Source organism: Martes martes (assembly GCF_963455335.1).
Source record: "Martes martes genome assembly, chromosome: 2".
Taxonomy (NCBI): Eukaryota; Metazoa; Chordata; class Mammalia; order Carnivora; family Mustelidae; genus Martes; species Martes martes.
Genome location: NC_137889.1, coordinates 63,255,204 through 63,275,635, shown reverse-complemented (window position 1 = coordinate 63,275,635; position 20,432 = coordinate 63,255,204). Strand labels below are relative to the sequence as shown.

The window sequence follows — 20,432 nt, the reverse complement described above, 5'->3', positions numbered from 1 at the left end:
TTTCTCCTCCCTCTTCTTGTTTCTGCCTGCCCTCCAGTTCCCCACCCTCATGCAGGCACCACACACACGTGCACACACATACACTCCCTCTCTTGCTCTCACATAGGCAAGAAAGGGGGAGCCCAGCTTTGGCTTCTACTCTGCCCCCTTCCCCATTTCACTCTTCTGTACCTTTTGTAATTAATATGCAGTAGAGTGTAAGAATTAAGTGTGAGGGCTGTGAAGTGACACTTCCAGGTTTAGATCCTGGCTCTGTCACTCTCTAGCTAATGACCTTGTCTAGCGGTTCTCATATATGAAAATACAGGTGCTAGTAAGACCTACCTGGAGGAGTTGCTGTGAGGGTTAAATTATCTGACACATATCAAGCTTTTATTTTTTTTTATTTATTTTTTATTTTTTTAAAGATTTTATTTATTTATTTGACAGACAGAGATCACAAGTAGGCAGAGAGGCAGGTAGAGAGAGAGGGGGCAGCAGGCTCCCTGCTGAGCAGAGAGCCTGATCCTGGGACCTGGGATCATGACCTGAGCCGAAGGCAGAGGCCTCAACCCACTGAGCCACCCAGGTGCCCCACATCAAGCTTTTAGAGCAGTGTCTGGCACATAGAGAGTACTCAAAAAAAGTTGTCATTATTGTAATTACAGGACATGGTTGGGAGGCCAGGCAACTGATCCTTTCCTAGGGTCTGTAAATTAAGTAGGGCTCGGTAACTTACTTGTGGGTTGGAAGGATGGAAAGAAAAGAAAACATTGTCAGGCCTCTCTTTCTACCTGTGTATGTTAGGCATTCATCAACTGAACTCACATTTGTTGTTAAATACCTACAATGTACTAGATGAGTGATTCTCAAGGGGTGACCCTGAGCCCAGCAGCATCAGCATCAATGGAGCCATATTCGAATGCACACTCTCGACATCCTCCCCATCCCTCTCTCAAGGTGGGGCCAAGAAATCTGTTTTAAGAAGCCCTGCAGGTGTTTCTGGTGTGCTACAGTGAGAACCACTGCCCTAGATGTAAAATGTAGGCAGTATGCTGGGCCCTGGGAATATAAACATGGATAAGATACCTGTCCCTGACCTTCTGGAACATACAGTTTACTGAGAGACAGATTTGTACACAGGAGCAACCAAAGACCCTGAGGGAACAATAGAAATGCAGAGCCACAAAAGAAACCAAGTCTGCAACTCAAGAGGAGGGTTTGGAAAGAATTTCTCAAGTGGTTATTGAACTAACTCTTAGACAAAGACTAGAACTCTTCCAGTTACAAGTGGGGGGAAGGTGTTCTATGGAAAGGAACTCGGTGGTGGGTGGACATGCATACATGCCTCAACTTTTTTTTTTAATATTTAAAAAGAATTTTTTTATGAGAGAGAGAGGGAGCTCGAGCAGGGGGAAGAGGGGCAGAGGGGGAGAGAGAGAACCCCAAGCAGGCTCCACGCTCAGCATAGAGCCCGACACGGGTCAGTCTCACGACCCTGAGATCATGACCTGAGCCGAAATCAAGAGTCAGATGCTTAAGCTACTGAGCCACCCAGGTGCCCCTACACCTCAACTTTTAAAAAGCAACTCCTGGAGAGGAGGGGTTTTGTGTTGTGTTCACTCTTGGATTCCCAATCCCTAAAACACGCTTCTGGCTCACAGGAGGCACCAGTAACTATTTGAATGATTAAATACAAAGGTCCTAAACCACATATTTTTCAGTAAAACATTTCTTCTCAGCATGATATTAAAACAAATAAACAAACCTGATTGTGAGTTCTGTGCTTTAAAGCATCATATTCCTAAAGGAAATTAGCCAGTGACCAGATTGTTCATTTAACACAGTGTATCTTATAATATGGATTGGCAGTATGAGACTGTCCCCTTTAAATCTGCCAGGGTAGCTCCATGAAGCCCAGAGCCCTGGCCTGGTACATACTTATCCCGAACCTGCAACTCTATCCAAAGTTATAAATTATGGATGCTTCTTAAAAACACAGTGGTCTTTACAATAGAAACCCTGGCAGGGTCTTCATTAAAATGTGAGGAACCAAATATCCCAGGCAGCATATTTCCTTCTGCTTTAGTTAAAATCAACTCTGCATACAAAATGATTGGTCTGCTACTTTCCTGGTCATGTTCTCATATGTTATCCTATGCCAGATGCTCGCTCTTCTTTCTTCCGGATGCCAAGGTGTACTTCAGAGCGTCAGGCACTTCCCCAAGGGTATCTCTGCATCTTCGCACTGACCAGAGTGACAGGTCTGGTTGTTGATTCAAAAGGAAAGGACTTATGCCAAATTAGACCTCAGAACTGAGATTTCCTTCCTTTCAGACCCACTTCTAAGGGAGTCATCCTATGAGATTTCCTCCCCAGCATCACCGCGTACCTAGTCTGGCTTCAAGTACCCTGTTAATTACATCCCTGGCCAGCTTGCTCTAGCCTCTGATCTGACAAAATGGGGGGCTCCTCTAACCTGCATTCCTAATCGAGTGGACCAGAGATCGTGGGTGTTTTAGAAGGTAAAGGGACTTTGGAGATCACTTCTAGGAACACAAGCCTTCTAAACACTGAATAGCCAATAAAATAAGATAAAAACAGAGAGGCAAACCATAAGAGACTCTTAATTCTAGGGAACAAAGTGAGGGTTGCTAGAGGGGAGGTGATGGGGAGATGGAGTAATTGGGTGATGGGCATCAAGGAGGGTACATGATATAATGAGCACTGGATGTTATATGCAACTGATGAATCACGGAATTCTACTCCTGAAACTAATAATGCACTATATGTTAACTAAGCTAAATTTAAATAAAATTTTTTTAAAAATTGAGCATGCAGTTGGTCTATTGTGTGGTGGATAGAGAAGTTAAAGTAGATAAAAATTTTTAAAACCAAAGTTGACATGAATTTTCCTTTACCTCTCTTATCACCAAATGCAGTCTTGTAGATAGAGTTGGGATTAAAAATAACCCCCAAATTAACTTAATAAATGATGTTTTAACTTTTCTATTTAATATCTGGGGTAACTTCTCTTCAGCAATACTTTCTGGTTAAACCACCAAACCTTCCAGTGTAGGAGAACTATGATCACAGAGTAAATTTGGCTGACGAGTTGCTTGAATATGTTTGAGAAGCATAGCCATTTTTGCATCTTTAAAAAAGAGGGAATGGGTCCCCAAATCTCTTGCAGAGTTAGGATTCTATTCAGTTTTAGGTCTTCCCCTCCAGAGCAGCTTTAAGGAGCAAAGGAGGGCTGTGGAGGAGAACTGAGGGCAGAGAACACATATAGCCACCCTCACTCAGCTTCTTACACATGCGCACACGCGTGCACACACACACACATGCATCCTTTCTTCATGTGGTTCTCATCTTATTTAAAGGCCCTTTGTTTCTAGGTGCATATTGGAATTAATTGTGTTGCTATGATAAACAAGTAGTGAAAAAAAATAATGCTAAGTGACTGTATAACATCACCTGAATATAAGGTGGGGTTTTTTTTTCAATATTTTATTTATCTGTGAGAGAGAGAGAGCATAAGCAGGGGGTGGGGGCTGAGGGAGAGGGGGAAGCAGACTCCCGACTGAGCAGGGATCCCAATGTGGGGCTCAATCCCAGGACCCTGGGATCACAACTGAGCCACCCAGGTGCCTCTAAGAGGTTTTCAAAATATACTCAGTTTTGTATCTTTGTAACTTCAGAAGAAAATAGGGATATGACTTTGAATAAGAGTTTGGCACTTTTTAGCATCTTATATTTACAGATTACTTCATTTGTTCATTGTGCACAGCTTTATTTGCAAATTTACTCTTTCTTCCAGGTATTGGATTAAGCGTTGGGCCTACAGAGGGAATATAGCTTGATATGGTTATTCATTAAAACATTTTAAGAACACATTAAGTAACAGTAGAGTTGAGATAGAAAGGGGAACAAAATATGTGAGATTATCCGTGAGATTCCAGGCAAGAACTGACAGCTTTTACTTGAAGGTTATCACCTGGAATCTTACTGCCTCTCTCCATACATTGTGAACCTTATGGATTGAGCATTGAGCTGGATGTTTTTGAACTTGAAAACGCTGTTCTTTAAAATTTATCTTTCTATTCATCTAATCCCTCAATTTCACCATAAAATATACATTTTTAAAAGTTTAATTCTTGGGACGCCTGGGTGGCTCAGTTGGTTAAGCGGCTGCCTTCGGCTCAGGTCATGATCCCAGCGTCCTGGGATCGAGTCCCACATCGGGCTCCTTGCTCGGCGGGGAGCCTGCTTCTCCCTCTGCCTCTGCCTACCACTCTGTCTGCCTGTGCTTGCTCTCTCTCTCTAACAAATAAATAAATTAAAAAAAAAAAATTTTAAAAGTTTAATTCTTACCTCAGGAGCATTCTTAGGGTTACTATTTGTGGAAAGAAATACATATTTGTTAAATGCCTTGCACTTCAAAAACATCATTGCTCTAAAATATGTTGTGATTATTAGCTTTTAATACTTTGGCTTTGCGTAAAAAGAAACATCTAACAACGATGTAGCATTTAACACACCGGGAATCCTATGTGTTCACGTTTCTGTCACAGTTTTACTTTTTCTGTTTGTCTTTCTTCATTTCTTTAGTTTATATTGGTTATGGAGCAAAAGGTTAGAGGCTATAGTTTTTATGAGTTAAATTCACAGCCAGTGGTCAGTACTGAAGCTAGTATGAAGTGAAGGCAAGCCTTGATGGGGAGGACATACATTCTTGGCATGTTGAGCGTGTGCACATGTGCGGAGGGGCTGAGGATGGAGGCAGATTTTTGTAGAATACCCCAGGGTGGAGAAAATATTTCGGTAAGCTAGTTCACGCAGGAATTAGAAATCGGCGAAAACGCTGATCCCACGTCATTTTATTCTGAGCTACTGACTTCATTTATCTAGAGATTTCATTTGTTTTATTTAACATTCAGTGCCCTTGGTCACCACTACCTCCAATTCTTTCACAACATTTGTCTTCCAAAAGGTACTTTCAAGTTTAATTAAACTGAGGTAAATATGAAAATTGAGGTTTGGTCTACAGAGGAAGGGTGTAAGTAAGTTTCAAGTTCCCAGGAGATCATTATTGATGACTTGGAAGAACCTGACGGCAAAAGGGACTCATAAAAACGATAAGCATCTATGGGGCAGTCTATTGTTTGTCCAAAGAGGTTTGAAAACCAGAAGGAGGTTTTGAAAGCCATTAACAAGTTAATAAGAAGCCTGCAGTTCTTGGTGGTTGAGACTAACATGAGCGTGGGGCTGTGTTTATAGGCAAACACTACCTGTGCTCCCAGCAGTAGAATCTTTTTGAGGCCAAGATTATAGTCATTAGTGAAAACAAACCAAAAAATGAAGAGGGAGGAAAAAATAGGAATTATGAGCAGCGTCAAAACATACACATTTAGAAGGGATATATTGAAATTTTAGGTTGAAAAATAATGTGTGTTTCAGGAATTCCCATTTCCTAGATTTTGTATAAGAATACACTTTAAAGGTATGTGAGATTCATTGCCTTTGTTTTGAAGGATAGAATAGCTAGAAACTATTTCATTTGCACAAATGAAAATGTGATCTTGAGAAGAGAATGATGAGAGATACCCTTGTTTGTTTTAGGAATCTGCAGCTGGGACAAAGAGAAGAGTACACAAACTATGAGTATAGGGGAAATATCATGCCATATGATTATAAACATTACGAGCACAGAATAACTTTACTAGTCAGAAATGTAGTTAATAATAAGCAATGTAAGTTAATTACAAAACCATAGTTATCATTTTTCCTCAATGGTAGTTTCCCGTAAAAATTCAGTGGTAAAGCACTTAGTCTATTGGGTGCTAAATTTAGAAAAAAAGTAACTTCGCTTGCTTTTTGTATATAGCTACCAAATTTTTGGTGCCTGTAAGAGACTTCATCTATTGTATCATTTAATTAACAGCAATATTGGATAACTGATTCAAAGTAATTCTAACTCCTCTTATATTCTTGCTTTACAGCTTGGCTCTTCCTCTTCTGTGCCTTTTACATCTATTTTTTCTCAGCTTTTTATGACTGTTGTGGTTCCTCTCATTATTGGACAGGTAAGATCTCCAATTTTATCTGCTTTTTTTTTTTTTTTGGTCAAATTGTGAATTCTGATATAATGTCAGGACAGTTGAGAGAAAAGATAGAGAAAAAGACATTTAAAAGAAAACATAAAAGACTGTGAAACACCAGGTTTCATCCCTCACCATATTCTCACCTTTTTATTTTTTTATTTAATATCAATCTGCTTTGCAGATAGCTTTACATGGGGATGCCTGCACAGAATCTTGATTTTTTTAAATTTATTATCTGTACTTCATAGCCATGCAGTTAGCTTAAAAATACCTAGCAAATCATTTCCTTATTCTGCTCCTTCTGATAAAGTCTCAGCATTATGACAGCATCTAGCTGGCTGGCTTCTTCGTAGACCCCTTCAACAGCCGTGATCATATTTGTGATCATGTAATTAATAAAATAAACACTTAATTCTATTAGCTCTTAAAATTAGATCTTAGAAAATTTAGTTTCCTTTATCATTCTTATTGAATTAGACTAATGGGAGAAATTCTTATATTTAACCTCTTATAGCAAGTTAATAAGCATGTAATTGAATTATAACATACAAATTTAAAAACACAGGAATGGAGCACAGAATTGTACCACTAAAATGAATGAGTCTTAGGAAAATAATATGTCAGGATGGTTAAGAGCACAAACGTTGGTTAAAGAACAACTAGACTCTCGTTCTTAGTTCTACCTTTTATTTGCTATGTGACTTTAGGCAAGTCATTTGATCTCCTTAGCTCCAAGTTCATAATTTACCAAATTGTATAATAATACCACCTATCTCAAGGAGTTGTTGTGAGGATTAATTAAAATGTGGATGCATGTAAAGTTTTTGTCATCACAGAGCCTGACACAGGTAAGTGCCCTATAGTGTCTATCATCATCATTGTCAAATTCCCCATAAATACTAAATGAGAAGCGACTCTTTGATATATTAAATAGAAAAAAAATTATGTCTGTGCACTTGTTACATGTATATACATATAATATTTACACATCGTCTTAGGCTTGGTTCTCTGGGAAAGAGATTGTGAAACAGAGGTTTCCATACAGGAAGTTTCCTCGAGGAGAGCCCATGGGATGAACACCTTTGGGAAAGTAAGAAACGTAGGACGGGGAGAAGGTCCAAGACAATGTAGTTCCAGCAAAGGCTTCTAGCTGCACTGACCCCACTGAGGACCAGAGTCTTAATAGACTCTTGTACTGACTGAGGCATTAGATACTGGCTTCCCTCCACTCGCTCTGAGAGGTATGACCTTGGCAGAGTCTGCTGTGTGAGTAGCAGTTCCCAAAGAGGAAATCATCTGGGATCTCTGGGACAACTAACATGCCCTGCAACGTGGGAACAAACACCTCATTCCAGGTGACACCCCACAGCACCTGCTACATGTCTCCATTTTTTTCTTTTAATTTTAATGTTATACTTAGAAAATGGACTAAATTTGGGGGAAGAGGGAATGATTTAAAGGTACTCAAAGAACACCATTTAATTAAATATAGAATAATACTTGGAAAAATACTTCTACAGTGCTGCTCACATCACAGGTCTTCTGACTAAACTTTGTCCCTTGCCTCTCCAACCTCTTTGCCACTTTTCCTACACTCTTACTTCCCTGGCTTTTCTCAATTCCTACTTAATTTTTCTGTTTAGAGTATCCTTACCCATCTACCTTCCCACCCCAACTCATTGATCATGTGACTCTTTAATTTATACCTTCTTTGAACCACCTATCTGAAGTATGTTTCCCTGGTTGTTTATTGTCTTTATTGTAGCACCTTGATTCCTTTCTTGGCCTTTGCCTGTTTGTCTCTCTCATTAGACTGTAAGCTTCATGAGTACAGGAACCATATTTGTCTTGTTCACCATACCCAGATGATAGGAACCCAATAAATAATGTATGGAATGGGTGAGTGAGGGAATGAATGGATGAGTTTTATGAACAGTAAGGGAAATGTTGTCTTATAGAGGCATAACAGAACCTGCTTGCCCTTCTCAGCTCTGGACAATTTAAGCTGTGGTTACTATTACTTTAAACCCATACTTATTTTCTTGTTTCTGAAAATAGTTCTATATAACCGAGGCTCACACATTCTTTTTTTAGTGGATCTTGGAGATATCTCTGTTGATAATAAATGTTTGGCTTCAAACATATAGACAAAAAATACCTTTGTCTAATATTTAAAGATATATATATATTTTTTTAATATATGGTTATATGTATACTTAGTTACATATACAGTTATTTAAGCTATGCCATCAAGAATATATATCCAGAGAGAGTAATATATTGTTAGAGTGTTCATCATTGCTTGCCCAGTAGTAAATTATTATGATAAATTATAAAATAGTAAAAGTAGTCAAAAAGTAATATAGGTGGTTTTAAAAAATCCTTCCACTACTGAAGTCCTTTAATGGCTTTTCTCGAAGAGGAAAACATATTTGCATCTACCTGCCCACCTCTTGTATTCTAGTTTTAGGAATCAATAATCACACCCCCAGTCTCTACCTTCAGAAACCACCTGCCTCCTCTTTTTCTGTACATCCTCACTCCCTTACGTCCAGGCAATCACTACATGCCTCCATTTCTGCCGCAGAAGTCGTTTACATCTGGCGTCTGCAACCACACCCACACGCCAGAGAGGATGTCACAACTTCGTTACCTCTCGTCTAAATTATTGCACATCCTGTCCCTTCTGTGAGCCTCTCCTCATTCCTAGTCAATGTCTTCACTGCCTCCAGGAAAGCCCTAAAAAAATCAAATGTTGTCCTTCTCCTTAAAAAAGCATCCCCTCCCACCCCACCCCCGCTCCCTTTTGCCCATTCCTTGTGTGGCCCACAAAACCCTTCACAGTCTAGCCCCACCCTGCTTCTTCAGTGTCACCTTCCACAGTCCCCTTCCTTCTGCGCCAGGCCTGCACCACTCCCTCGCCTGGCCACGCCCCTTCACTGCCCCTGCCTCTCAGCTTTAGGTACTCGCCTTTCCCACCAGCAAACTCCTACTCCTTCCTTAAGACTCAGTACAAAGGGGCGCCTGGGTGGCTCAGTGGGTTAAAGCCTCTGCCTTTGGCTCAGGTCATGATCCCTGGGATTGAACCCCACGTCGGGCTCTCTGCTCAGCAGGGAGCCTGCTTCTCTGCCTGCCTCTCTGCCTAATTGTGATCTCTGTCAAATAAACAAATAAAATATTAAAAAAAAAAAGACAGTATAAAGATGCCCTTTGGTGTGCCGTGGACCTGCTCTGACGGCCCCATTCTAGACTAAATGCCAGTGCTCATATGGTACTTGATTCATAATATTCATCAGGAGCGATTATAATTAATCTGGGAGCTCCCGAGAAGCAGAGATGATTAATATATTTAATAAATATACTCAAAAGTAGGATGTGGACTGTATAAAAACATTGGCTGAAAAAAACTTCAAATTTATCCTCATGGAGCCCCCAGTAGTTTATTTTATTTATTTTATTTTATTTTATTTTATTTTATTTTAATTTTATTTTTTCAGTGTTCCAAGGTTCATTGCTTATGCACCATACCCAGTACTCCATGCAATACGTGCCCTCCATAATACCCACCACCAGGCTCACCTAAGTCCTCACCCATCTCCCCTCCAAAATGCTGCTTGTTTCTCAGAGTCCCCAGTCTCATGCTTCCTCTCCCCCTCCAATTCCCCCAATTCACGTTTCCTTTCCTTCTCCTAATGTCCTCCATGTTATTCCTTATGCTCCACAAATAAGTGAAACCATATGATAATTGACTCTCTCTGCTTGACTTATTTCACTCAGCATAATCCCCTCTAGTCCTGTCCATGTTGATATAAAACTTGGGTATTCAAGTGGTGTGCCCTGTGTGGACTGTGCACACCCACTGGCTTTAGGAAGGGGCGTGTAATGAAATACCAGATCATTATATTTTACACCTGAAACTCATTTAATGTTATATGTCAGTAGTACTTCAATTAAAAAAAGAAAGAAAAAAAAAACTATCCTGAAGAAATTCTTTAGAACTAGAATGAATAGTTCTCCAAAAGCCCAGCATCTTTGAATACATTGAAGTCACTCAAAATGAATGTGCACATTTTTTTCTTTCTGTTTATAAAATGTATTTTTTGATTATATCTTTGCAATTCGTGTGATATTCCCAACATTTTTATAAGGTCACAGTAATAGCTTAAAAATCCATATATATGTATAAATTTTTTATCACTTGATCACTTTGGAATTTTTAAAATATTATAATAAGGACATATTTATATTTTAAAAAAAGATGGTATTAGGGTGCCTGGATAGCTCAGTGATTTAAACATCTGCCTTCAGCTCAGGTCATGATCCCAGGGTCCTGGGATCTAACCCTGCATCAGGCTCCCTGCTCAGTAGTGAGTCTGCTTCTCCCTCTGCCCATCACCCCTGCTCATGTGTGCTCTTTCACTCTCTCTTCCAAATAAATTTTAAAAAAACAAATTAAAAAAAAAAAGTTGGGTATTCATCCTTTCTGATGGAGGCATAATATTCTATTGTATATATGGACCACATCTTCTTTATCCATTCGTCACTTGAAGGGCATCTCGGCTCTTTCCACAGTTTGGCAACTGTGGCCATTGCTGCTATGAACATTGGGGTACACATGGCCTTTCTTTTCACTGTAGCTGTTTTGCCTAGATTTCCAGCTTTACTAGAGAAACACATAATTGGTCTCATCTTGTTTCAAATTTGCGACCCCCAATTTAAAATGTCACTAGAAATCCTACTGTGCTTCCTTACAAGATTATTTCATGCCCTCTTGTAATTTTAGGTCCTTCCCTAATACTCTCCCACTTTCCCATTGCACCTGGGTCTCGCTGACTTTGCTTATGTTTCACAAACGTGCCAGCTCTGATCCTGCCTTAACAACTGCACCAGCTGTTCCTTTTGCTTGGAACATCTCACTGTCCACCTTCTCAGAAAGACCTTTCCTTACCCCGCTCCAGTGGCTCCCCAATAGTCAGTGTCATATCATCCAGTTTAAACCTCTGCTTAGGATCATGATCTTCCTCTTGTTGGTTTGTTTGTTGTTTTTGCTTTCTATTTATCTTCTTAAACTAGAATTTAAGCTCTATGATACCAGGGACCTTTTATGCTCATTTATCTCTGTATATGTTTGTAATTAGTTGACCCACCAAAACTTTGTGATGTGATATTTGGGGACCTTGTTAGAAGGACTCATATGTACTACTTCAGAGAAAGGAACCCAGGCAAGGTAGTCTTATCTCTCGATTGTAACTAGAGGTGGCACATGATGTATATTTCTATTAGATTTGTACGTATATCTTTAAAAAAGAGATTTTTAATCATTATCTTTTAAATAAACAATGGGAACTAGAGGAAAAAGAAGAAGACCAGGAAGGAAGAGTTGAAAATATTTTCCTTAATCTTCTAGTCATAATAAAGCTTCATTATTTAATTTTTTACTTGTGTTACTGAGAGTTCATTTTATTCTGTTTTTCTGTGTTTTCCCCATACAGTACTTCTTTTTGGTTGGACTCAGTATTGACTGACTGCAGTGTGATGCAGGGTCTGGTTTGATTTCTGCCACTGCCTGACCGTACACACAATTTCTGGCCCTCACTTACCTCATATGTAGAACAGGAGTTATCTTCTAGCTCAAAGATGCTGTGACTGTATGAGCTACGTCTTTCCATAGATGGTTGAGAGATTGCATCTTCTGTCAGTTCTAGAAATAAATTAAACATGTGTCATTGCAATATTTCTTTTTTCCTGATAAACCCTTCGATACATCTAAATCCTTGTGACAATTACTTATTTCATGTATTATATTGAGAGATTTATGAATACAATACCTGTTAACAAACTAGAACTTCCACCACCTTTGAAAAACATTTCTCAAAACAGTGTACTAAACCCCACCTTTATTCTAATAAAATTTTAGGTTGACTTTTCATATTAAATAGTCTTCAGCTGAAGCTGAAGATAATGTTGTTAATGCTAGTAAAATTTTACATTTCTAAAATTACACTAGGTATGAACTATTTTCATTGCTTCACTTGAGTTGCTCTGAGAGGACAGGAGCTGTTGCATTATGCAGTGGGCTATCCTGGTAGACAGTGTGTGATAGAAACAGCACCAAATCAGGACTTGGAAATAAGAATAGCCACTATTCTCCAGGTATAGGCCCTGGTTCTAAAGCATTTTACATTTATTTAATAACATAGTCCTCACTACCACTACTGCTGGATCCATTTTACAGATGAGGCACAGGAAAGTTAAGGATTTGCCCAAGACTACAAAGAAAGAAGCTCCAAAGTACATACCTTTAACCATAAAGCTCTGTTCCCTCCCTCAGGAAGTTGAAGTCATATTCCTTGCTCATACACCCTCCTCCCAATGACTTTTTAACATTTTATGCCAGTTTTTCAGGCTCTCTTGCCTTTGTTTTCAAGTAAACTGAGCAGGATAATATCTGCACAACTTCTCTCATGAGACAATTTAAATAATACTTAAGTAGATGATGGGTGTTTACTATATCCCATGTACTTTTACTGTTTGTACTTTTTAGATATCATTTTGAATCTACTCAATATTTAATAAAATATTTTTAAAGGAAAGTTTTATATACATTGGATTTGATTTTGTATCCCTGGCTATACATTTCAACAGACGATTGAAGAAAAAGCAAACCACTTTATGTAAATGTATAGATTCAGTGGAATAGAGGATAAAACTTGAAGAAACAATCTCAAGTCACCTTGAAGAAAAATAAATTTAAAACTCAGACTTAATATGAAGAACTATCTATCACGTATTTCCACTCAAAAATCAATTTATAAATATAAAGACAGAGTAGAAGGGAGAAAAGCAAGAAAATGCCCCCCAAAAAAATTCGAGAAAACTAAAATGATGGATATTACACATCTCAGTTATCTCCGTATATAAACATTCCTCACCTAAGACATATTTTCTCAGATTTCCAGCTTGGAGTTCATATAATAATCGATATGTGGCTCAGCTTATTAAAAGTACTGGCATTCAAATCTAAGTTTCCCTTTAAGCTCTCCTGTTGTTTAATGTAAAATAGAGAAAATCAAAATGAAGAAAGTGAGATGATAAAGTTTCCTGAGGAAGATGTTTTTCCTTCCCAGTCCTTGGGGAACAGCAAGTCAATGAGGATTTGTCATCTAATGTTAAATTCCTAAGTTTCTGTGAGCTCTGAGTACAAATGAATTAGCATGGATCCTGAAGAAAGCTACAACTGGCCACCTTACCAAGATGCCTTTTCCCAGGGCCCCTGGGTGGCTCAGTGGGCTAAGCATCTGCTTTTGGCTCAGGTCATGATCTCAGGGTCCTGGGATCGAGTCCCACATTGGGCTCTCTGCTCAACTGGGAGCCTGCTTCCTCCTCTCTCTCTGCCTGCATCTCTGCCTACTTGTGATCTCTCTCTCTGTCAAATAAATAAATAAAAATCTTTTTTTAAAAAAATGCCTTTTCCCACCTCCTCCTGACTTTCTTTCCCCCCTCCCAAAGAGGGAATTCTAAGGCAGCTATATCAGGTTGGGTTGCTATCTCTAGCAAAGGCTTGTTTCCTAGAAAGTTATTTCATGTTTCTACAAGGCAAAGAAATTTGGAGAATTTTAAAATGACATAGATTCTTGATAAATGAAGGATGATTGTATCGGAAGTGTAAGTGGCTGAACAAAGAGAAGATGGGGTTTCCTGACATTTATATCCAAAGCATATCTTTAAGGCATATCAATGTTACTTCATCCAGTAGTTCAGGAGAGATTTTAACACTTTTCTCAGTACGCGGTTACAAAAGCAGCCGCTTTGTGAATTTAATTTTAGGCAGGTAGAAAAGCTCTATGGAGCCTGGCAAAGCTATAAAATGGTTTGCTTAGAAAACACAGACAAATATCACTACAAGACTAAAAACAGTGAAAGACAATCTGTTTTCACCTTGGGTTATTGCTTAACTTGTGGGTCTGTCCGATTTCCAACTTTGTAGTTGTTTTCTTTATTGAGATTAAGTATCCAGCATTAACACATTGATGTGTTTAGAAGACAGGCGTTTTGGCTAAGAGGATGCAGGACTTAGGAGTCCGTATTTCCTGCCATATTGAAAGAGTCCTGCTATACTGTGAGACTCTGAGTACTTGGTGTTGAAGAAAGAGGTAATTAGGTTGACTAAGTCAAATTGCAGCTTTTAACGTCGATTAATGACTAGAGATTTGTCTTGGTTTTTAAAATGGCTTTGACTTCCAGGTTATGCCTCATTCATATTTATCTTGTTTATTTTTGTCAGTGGGGTCAGTGGTGGTAGAAGACACTCCTGCTTTGGGAATTGGGATCGTACATTCTATAACCTATTGCAGAGAGAGGACTTTTGTGTCTTTAATCATTGTATATTGAAACAAGATTGGAGGACAGCATCAATTTCAATAACTCTGTGTAACTTCCACTTATTTTATTTCCTAAAGGAGTTGAGTTGTATTAAATTTGGGCAACTACTAGTTTCATGCTACCAAATATAATAGATATGAAATAACCTCTTAAATGAAGTCTCTCTGTTAGCCTTTTAGCAAGCACTTACCCCCACAGGGGTATATCTGAACATGGGGTCATCTGGGTACCTCAAGCACTATTATCCAAAATTTGTGTTCTAATGCATCAGCCCATTAACATTGTGTGGCAGAACTGCTCTTAACTTCTCTCTACCTTACTACAGTTTTCTTAAGTAATCTCTGTGCCCAACATGGGGTTTGAACTCATAACCCTGAGGTCAAGAGTCCCATGCTCTACCAACTGAGCCAGCCAGGTGTCCCTATCCCTTAGTTCATTTTAACCTTACAGAAAGAAATGAACACTAGAACTAAATTACTATGGTTTGGGATCACATCTACAAAAAGAAAAATCACAAGTTTTTTTATAAATTCAATGTAATTTTAATTACAAGATCTAATTTTTTTTAAAATCTTTAACCACTATTTGTCTACATGTATAAAAAACAGTTTCTCCCCCTCCAATTCCCCCCAACTCATTTCTCCTCTCCATCTCCCAATATCCTCCGTGTTATTCCTTATACTCCACAAGTAAGTGAAACCATAAGATAATTGACTCTCTCTGCTTAACTTATTTCACTCAGCAAGTCGGAGGGGGAAACAAACCATGAGAGACTGTGGACTCTGAGAAACAAACTGAGGGTTTTGGAGGGGTGGGGGTGGGGTGTTGGGTGAGCCTGGTGGTGGGTATTATGGAGGGCATGTATTTCATGGAGCACTGGGTGTGGTGCATAAACAATGAATTTTGGAGCACTGAGAAAAAATTAAATTAAATTAAAAACAAGACAAAACACTGTTTCTCTTTCATTCCCAGCCCACCCAGCCTTCAAGGTGTTGTTCTTGTACTTCATGCCAACTGGTCAGCTTTCTGCTAGAATTTCCTTTATTAATACTGGTATTTCACTTACTGAGTCCTTGAGAATGGATGAAGTTGATCTAATAGCCATTTGTTCAGAGGTTCTCTTGAGAGTAGTTTACTTTGTTTTTGAGTATCTGTGAAGGTATGTTCTATTGTGAATTAAACGTTTTTAGCCACAGAGTAGAAGATGACAGAACCCCATCAGCCTTGTCAGGAGAAGATCCCTGACCTCATTATTGCTAATGGATCATGGTAATTCAGCCTGTTGTGAAATCTCATGTTCAATTATGCAGAATAATGAGTGACTCGAAACTTAATATGTCTCAGCTATAGTCATTATTACAGGGTTTGTTCAGCTTCTCTCAAAAGTGTAAGGTTTTAAGTAGAGTGGTTCACTTTTATATCCAAGCAAAAGTTATCACCAATATTCAGCCTGTCCTGATTTTAAATATCTGATTTTATTTATTTTTTTTTCAAAGATTTTATTTATTTATTTGACAGACAGATCACAAGTACACGTAGAGGCAGGCAGAGAGAGAAGGGAGGAAGCAGGCTCCCTGCTGAGCAGAGAGCCCGATGCGGGGCTCCATCCCAGGACGATGGGATCATGACCTGAGCCGAAGGCAGCGGCTTTAACCCACTGAGCCACCCAGGCGTCCCAAATATCTGATTTTATTTTTAAAGAAGAGAGGATTGCTGTGTAACTTTATTCACTCATCCTTTTGTAGGAGAGTTAGGACAGGTTTTTTCATTTTTAAGTATTAATTCTGGAATTCTAAAAGCATGCAAATGGCATTTGTCTTTGGATTCACAAAAACTCTAGATATTCAGAGTTTGAATTATTTAAACTCCCACAACACATGCACTTTTGCTTTTCAAGCATGAGTTATAATTTAATTAAAAACTTCTGGTGCATTGCTTGCATTTTAAATATTAATATGTTCCATGGATCACTTTCGATTACCTACTGTCTTGAAATTCTTGAAGATGTCAGATTTTTAAGATTCCCAAAGTTGCACTTGGAATTGTCTGTTGAGGCAAAGGGGACTATGATAATTACACACATCCGTTAGGATCAGCAGAGGAGATAAACTTTGGGGAGGCTTAATGGGCATGTCTCAGTGACAGCTAGCAAAGAGCATTTGGCATGATTAAGGATGGATTTGAATGCAGTTGAAAATCTACTCTCATTATGGACACCAGTGGAAGTTGCACTACAAATGCGAAATCCCCTAGAAGAAGAGTGGTGTGGCACGGAAGCTTTGAAATCCACTGTGGCCATCATCCAAATTATTCTCTTTCCTTTATGTCTTTCTGCTGTCAGAATCACTTTGCAATGCCCAACTCAACTCCCTACATCTTTGAAAAGAGGCAACCTGTTGATCTCTGTATTTCAGATTGTCCGAAGATACATCAAGGACTGGCTTGAAAGAAAGAAGCCACCTTTTGGTGCTATCAGCAGCAGTGTTCTCCTCATGATCATCTACACCACCTTCTGCGACACGTTCTCGAACCCAAATATTGACCTGGATAAATTCAGCCTTATTCTCATCCTGTTCATAAGTAAGTTGGAAGATAGAACATTTTTGCTATCCCCTCCGTCTCCTCAGGAGCAAAGCAGAGGAAATTGTGTCCCCCAAACTCATTTTGAATGTTAATTTCATTAGAAAATAATACTGAGCTGCATCTTATATGTGCTCAGTGACTTTATCCTGTGTGTCTGTTCTTTAAGAAGACATCAGTTACATATTTATGATTTAATGTCCTTTGTTTTTTATGTTTGATTTATAGTAGTTGATGCCAGATGAAAGAAGCCATGGGATCTGTCACATTCAAATGTTAGATTGAATACTTTTTGCCAATTTATCTTACTGTAACGTTGAGCTAATCTTACCCTTTATTTTGAGTTAAAAGTAGGATTTATTTACTTAATACTGTCATTTTCTAAGTATAATAGTTGACTGAGTTAGTTAAAATATGGACATTTACATCATCTTTTCTACTAAACTATACCCAAGGTAATACCATTTCATTTTAAGAAGCAGCAAGCTATGAAATGCAAGTAATTGCAAGGATCAGAAATCAACTTTTTGTTCTGTTTATCCTGTAATAGCCAAGACAAATTTGTAATTATAAGGATACCTAAGAATATTTTCTTATTAAAAATCAACATGAGTGTTTCCAAAATATATATTATATGCCACTGCAGTTATGCAGTTTTCTATAAATACCCACAGCATAAACCAGCTCTTTCTAAATTGAACAAATTAAGTAACCAAGTCTCAAATCAAGGAGGGTTTTAGATTTGCAGAGTAGTAGACATTATAGATGATGCCTGGGGATATCTTCCATAAGAATGAATTTAGTACCACTAACTTTGATGATTCTATCAGTTTAGCAATGTATGTTTGTTTTTCTACTTGAGTTAATAAGTTGCAGATTAAACTAAGCATATGGTAAATATGCTACAGATATTTTTATACCCCTAATTTAGATTCAGTCTTTTTTTTTTTTTCAGTATTTTCTATCCAGCTGAGTTTTATGCTTTTAACCTTCCTCTTTTCAACAAGGTAAGTGATACAGTATCTCTTGTGGTTGTTAGTTTTTTAAATGACAAATCGTGCTATTTACTTGGCGTATGTGCCACCCTCGGGTTGTAGACATCCTGAAGGGTTTGTCCGTGGCCCTGTGTCACCTGCTCACATTGTGTGCTTAGGTGGCCTCCTCCAATCTGCTGGCTCGAGCTGTCAGCTTCCTGCTGTTGATTTTCATGCTGAGACCTTGCATTCCAATGTTTTTCCTGAGGTCCAGCACTATTTATCACTAACCATTTAGATATCTTCACCGGTCTTCAGAAGACCTCAGTCTCCAGATGGAATTAAATTTTTCCCCAGTACTGCCTCTTTCTCTCTCATTTCTTTATTGTTAGTGGAATCACCATCCACAGAGTTACTCAGACAAGAATCCTTTGCATCATTATTTTTTAAATTTTTAAAAAAATATTTAAAATATAAATATTTTAAAATATTTTTAAAATACCTCTGTAATATTTTTTGAGCTCTCAAAGCCACTTCCCTAATTCGGGCTCTTGTTGCCTCTTTTCTCCCTGGACTATTGTAGTGGATATCTTATAAGTATCTTCATTTCTAAAATGAATTTTTCTTATGTATTTCATACTGCTTCCGATAACTCAAAGTTCTCATAATAGTCTCTTATCATAATAGCGTCATAATAGCTCTTATCAGAGATCTTCAGTGGTTCCAGAGCCTGTAGAATAAAGTTCACTTTGGGGGGCTAAGTGAACTACTACTAGCATTCAGGCTGTCTAAGCTTCAGGTTGAGGTAAAATCTTTGCTGTTCCCTGGAGGGACCTCATGCATTCTCATTTCTGCTCTTTGCTTAGGCTGTCCTCATTAAATTGGTCTCTATGCCCTAGTTCACCTTTCCTATTCTTAAAGGCTCACCTCTAATACACCTTCTTCTACCAAATCGTACATTCAACAGATAATACTTAAGCCTTCAGTACAAGGAAGTTACCACAGTGAGTACCACAAAGAAGAGATGCTTCTGACCTTGCATGAGTTTATAACTAGATATATGTCTGATAACTAAGTGTCCTCTCAGTGGACAGGGAGCCAACCTATAGTCAGTTCAAAGAAGAAAGCACTTCCAGAAAGAGTGGTAGAGCCAGGCTTCATGGAAGAGATGGGATTTGACATGAATTTTAAAGAATGGCTAATTATTCAGCAAACCAGCAAAACAAGATGCAGAGAGGAACTTCTTGGTAGAGGGAAAAATAATGCAAATGTGGGACACACACACACACACACACACACACACACACACACACAGAGTGGGACAATAGGAGTAGGAAAAGATTAAAAAATAATAACAGTAACTAGAAAGGCAGGCTCAGGCCAGATTGCCGGGTGATGGCAGTGAGTTGCCACGAGGGAAATGGCCTGGGTTTTTTTTTTTTTTGTTTGGTTTGTTGTTTGTTTGTTTTTGGAGAGAAAGTGTGTGTGCACATGCACATGGGAGCAGGGGGGAAGGGGCAGAGGGAGAGAGAGAATCTGAAGCAGGCTCCTCGTTTAGCACAGACTGATGCGGGGCTGGATCTCAGGACGGTAGGGCGGTTAACTGACTGAACCTCCCAGACCGCCCGGGGCCCAGGTTGTTTTTGAGATCTGAAACAGTGGCAGAGCAGCGTTGGGTTCAGCCCTCACATTGGGCACTTGGCTCTTACGGCATTCGGCATCGCATGAGGCTGATTGTAAACAGTCAATAAAAATTTATTGATTGGTGTAATCGGAACCATTTTCCCTAGCTTGTGGTTGTGATTTATAAAGGAAGAGTGAAGCCTGGAGCCATTAAGACATGGAGAAAATGTGACTTAATTGGGTAGTGTAGGAGTCGGAGCTATTTTAAAGTTCTCTTCGTAAATGGTTTGTTATGTCCCCCTAGAAAAGATGTTTGCCTTTCCCCGGCTGTTTGTGTGCTGGTCCTTGTGGCAGAAGTAGAGCCACTCATCCTGTCCTGTCAGACTGGGTCAGATGCAGATGTCCTATCAGTGGCTGAAAACATGCTGAAAAGCACAAAAGAGCCACTGCTGGAATGGCTGAAGGAGGGCTGGGGCGGAGATTTAACCCCACTGGTTAAATGGAAAGTGAGAATTTTCAGTGTGGAGGAGACTGGATTTCCGTAAGGCCTTGAGATCTTAAGACCCTTTTATTCTGTGAAGTTCTATTGCCTTTTGAACTTGTTCAGCTGTCAGATATGTGCCTTCTTTGATAAACAGCAGGCTAAGGAATGGCTATCACTGTACTCCTCCCACATTGGTCCATTAAAAACCAGGGATTTTTGAATTGAATAAAATTCAGAAGATGGTTGTATTTTTGTTTTTTGTTTTTTGTTTTTCACTATGAGAGACCTCATTTGTGCCTAAGGATT

General features: G+C 38.9%; 1 protein-coding gene across 1 annotated transcript in view; it reads left to right on the top strand.

Moving 5' to 3' along the window:
* Positions 1-20,432, top strand: part of SLC10A7 (solute carrier family 10 member 7) — a 271,785-nt gene that overhangs the window by 213,931 nt on the left and 37,422 nt on the right. The window contains exons 7-9 of the mRNA XM_080796639.1: positions 5,982-6,065; positions 16,880-17,045; positions 18,001-18,052. Coding sequence (XP_080652765.1) covers positions 5,982-6,065; positions 16,880-17,045; positions 18,001-18,052 — 302 coding nt within the window. The remainder of the gene's footprint in view (positions 1-5,981; positions 6,066-16,879; positions 17,046-18,000; positions 18,053-20,432) is intronic.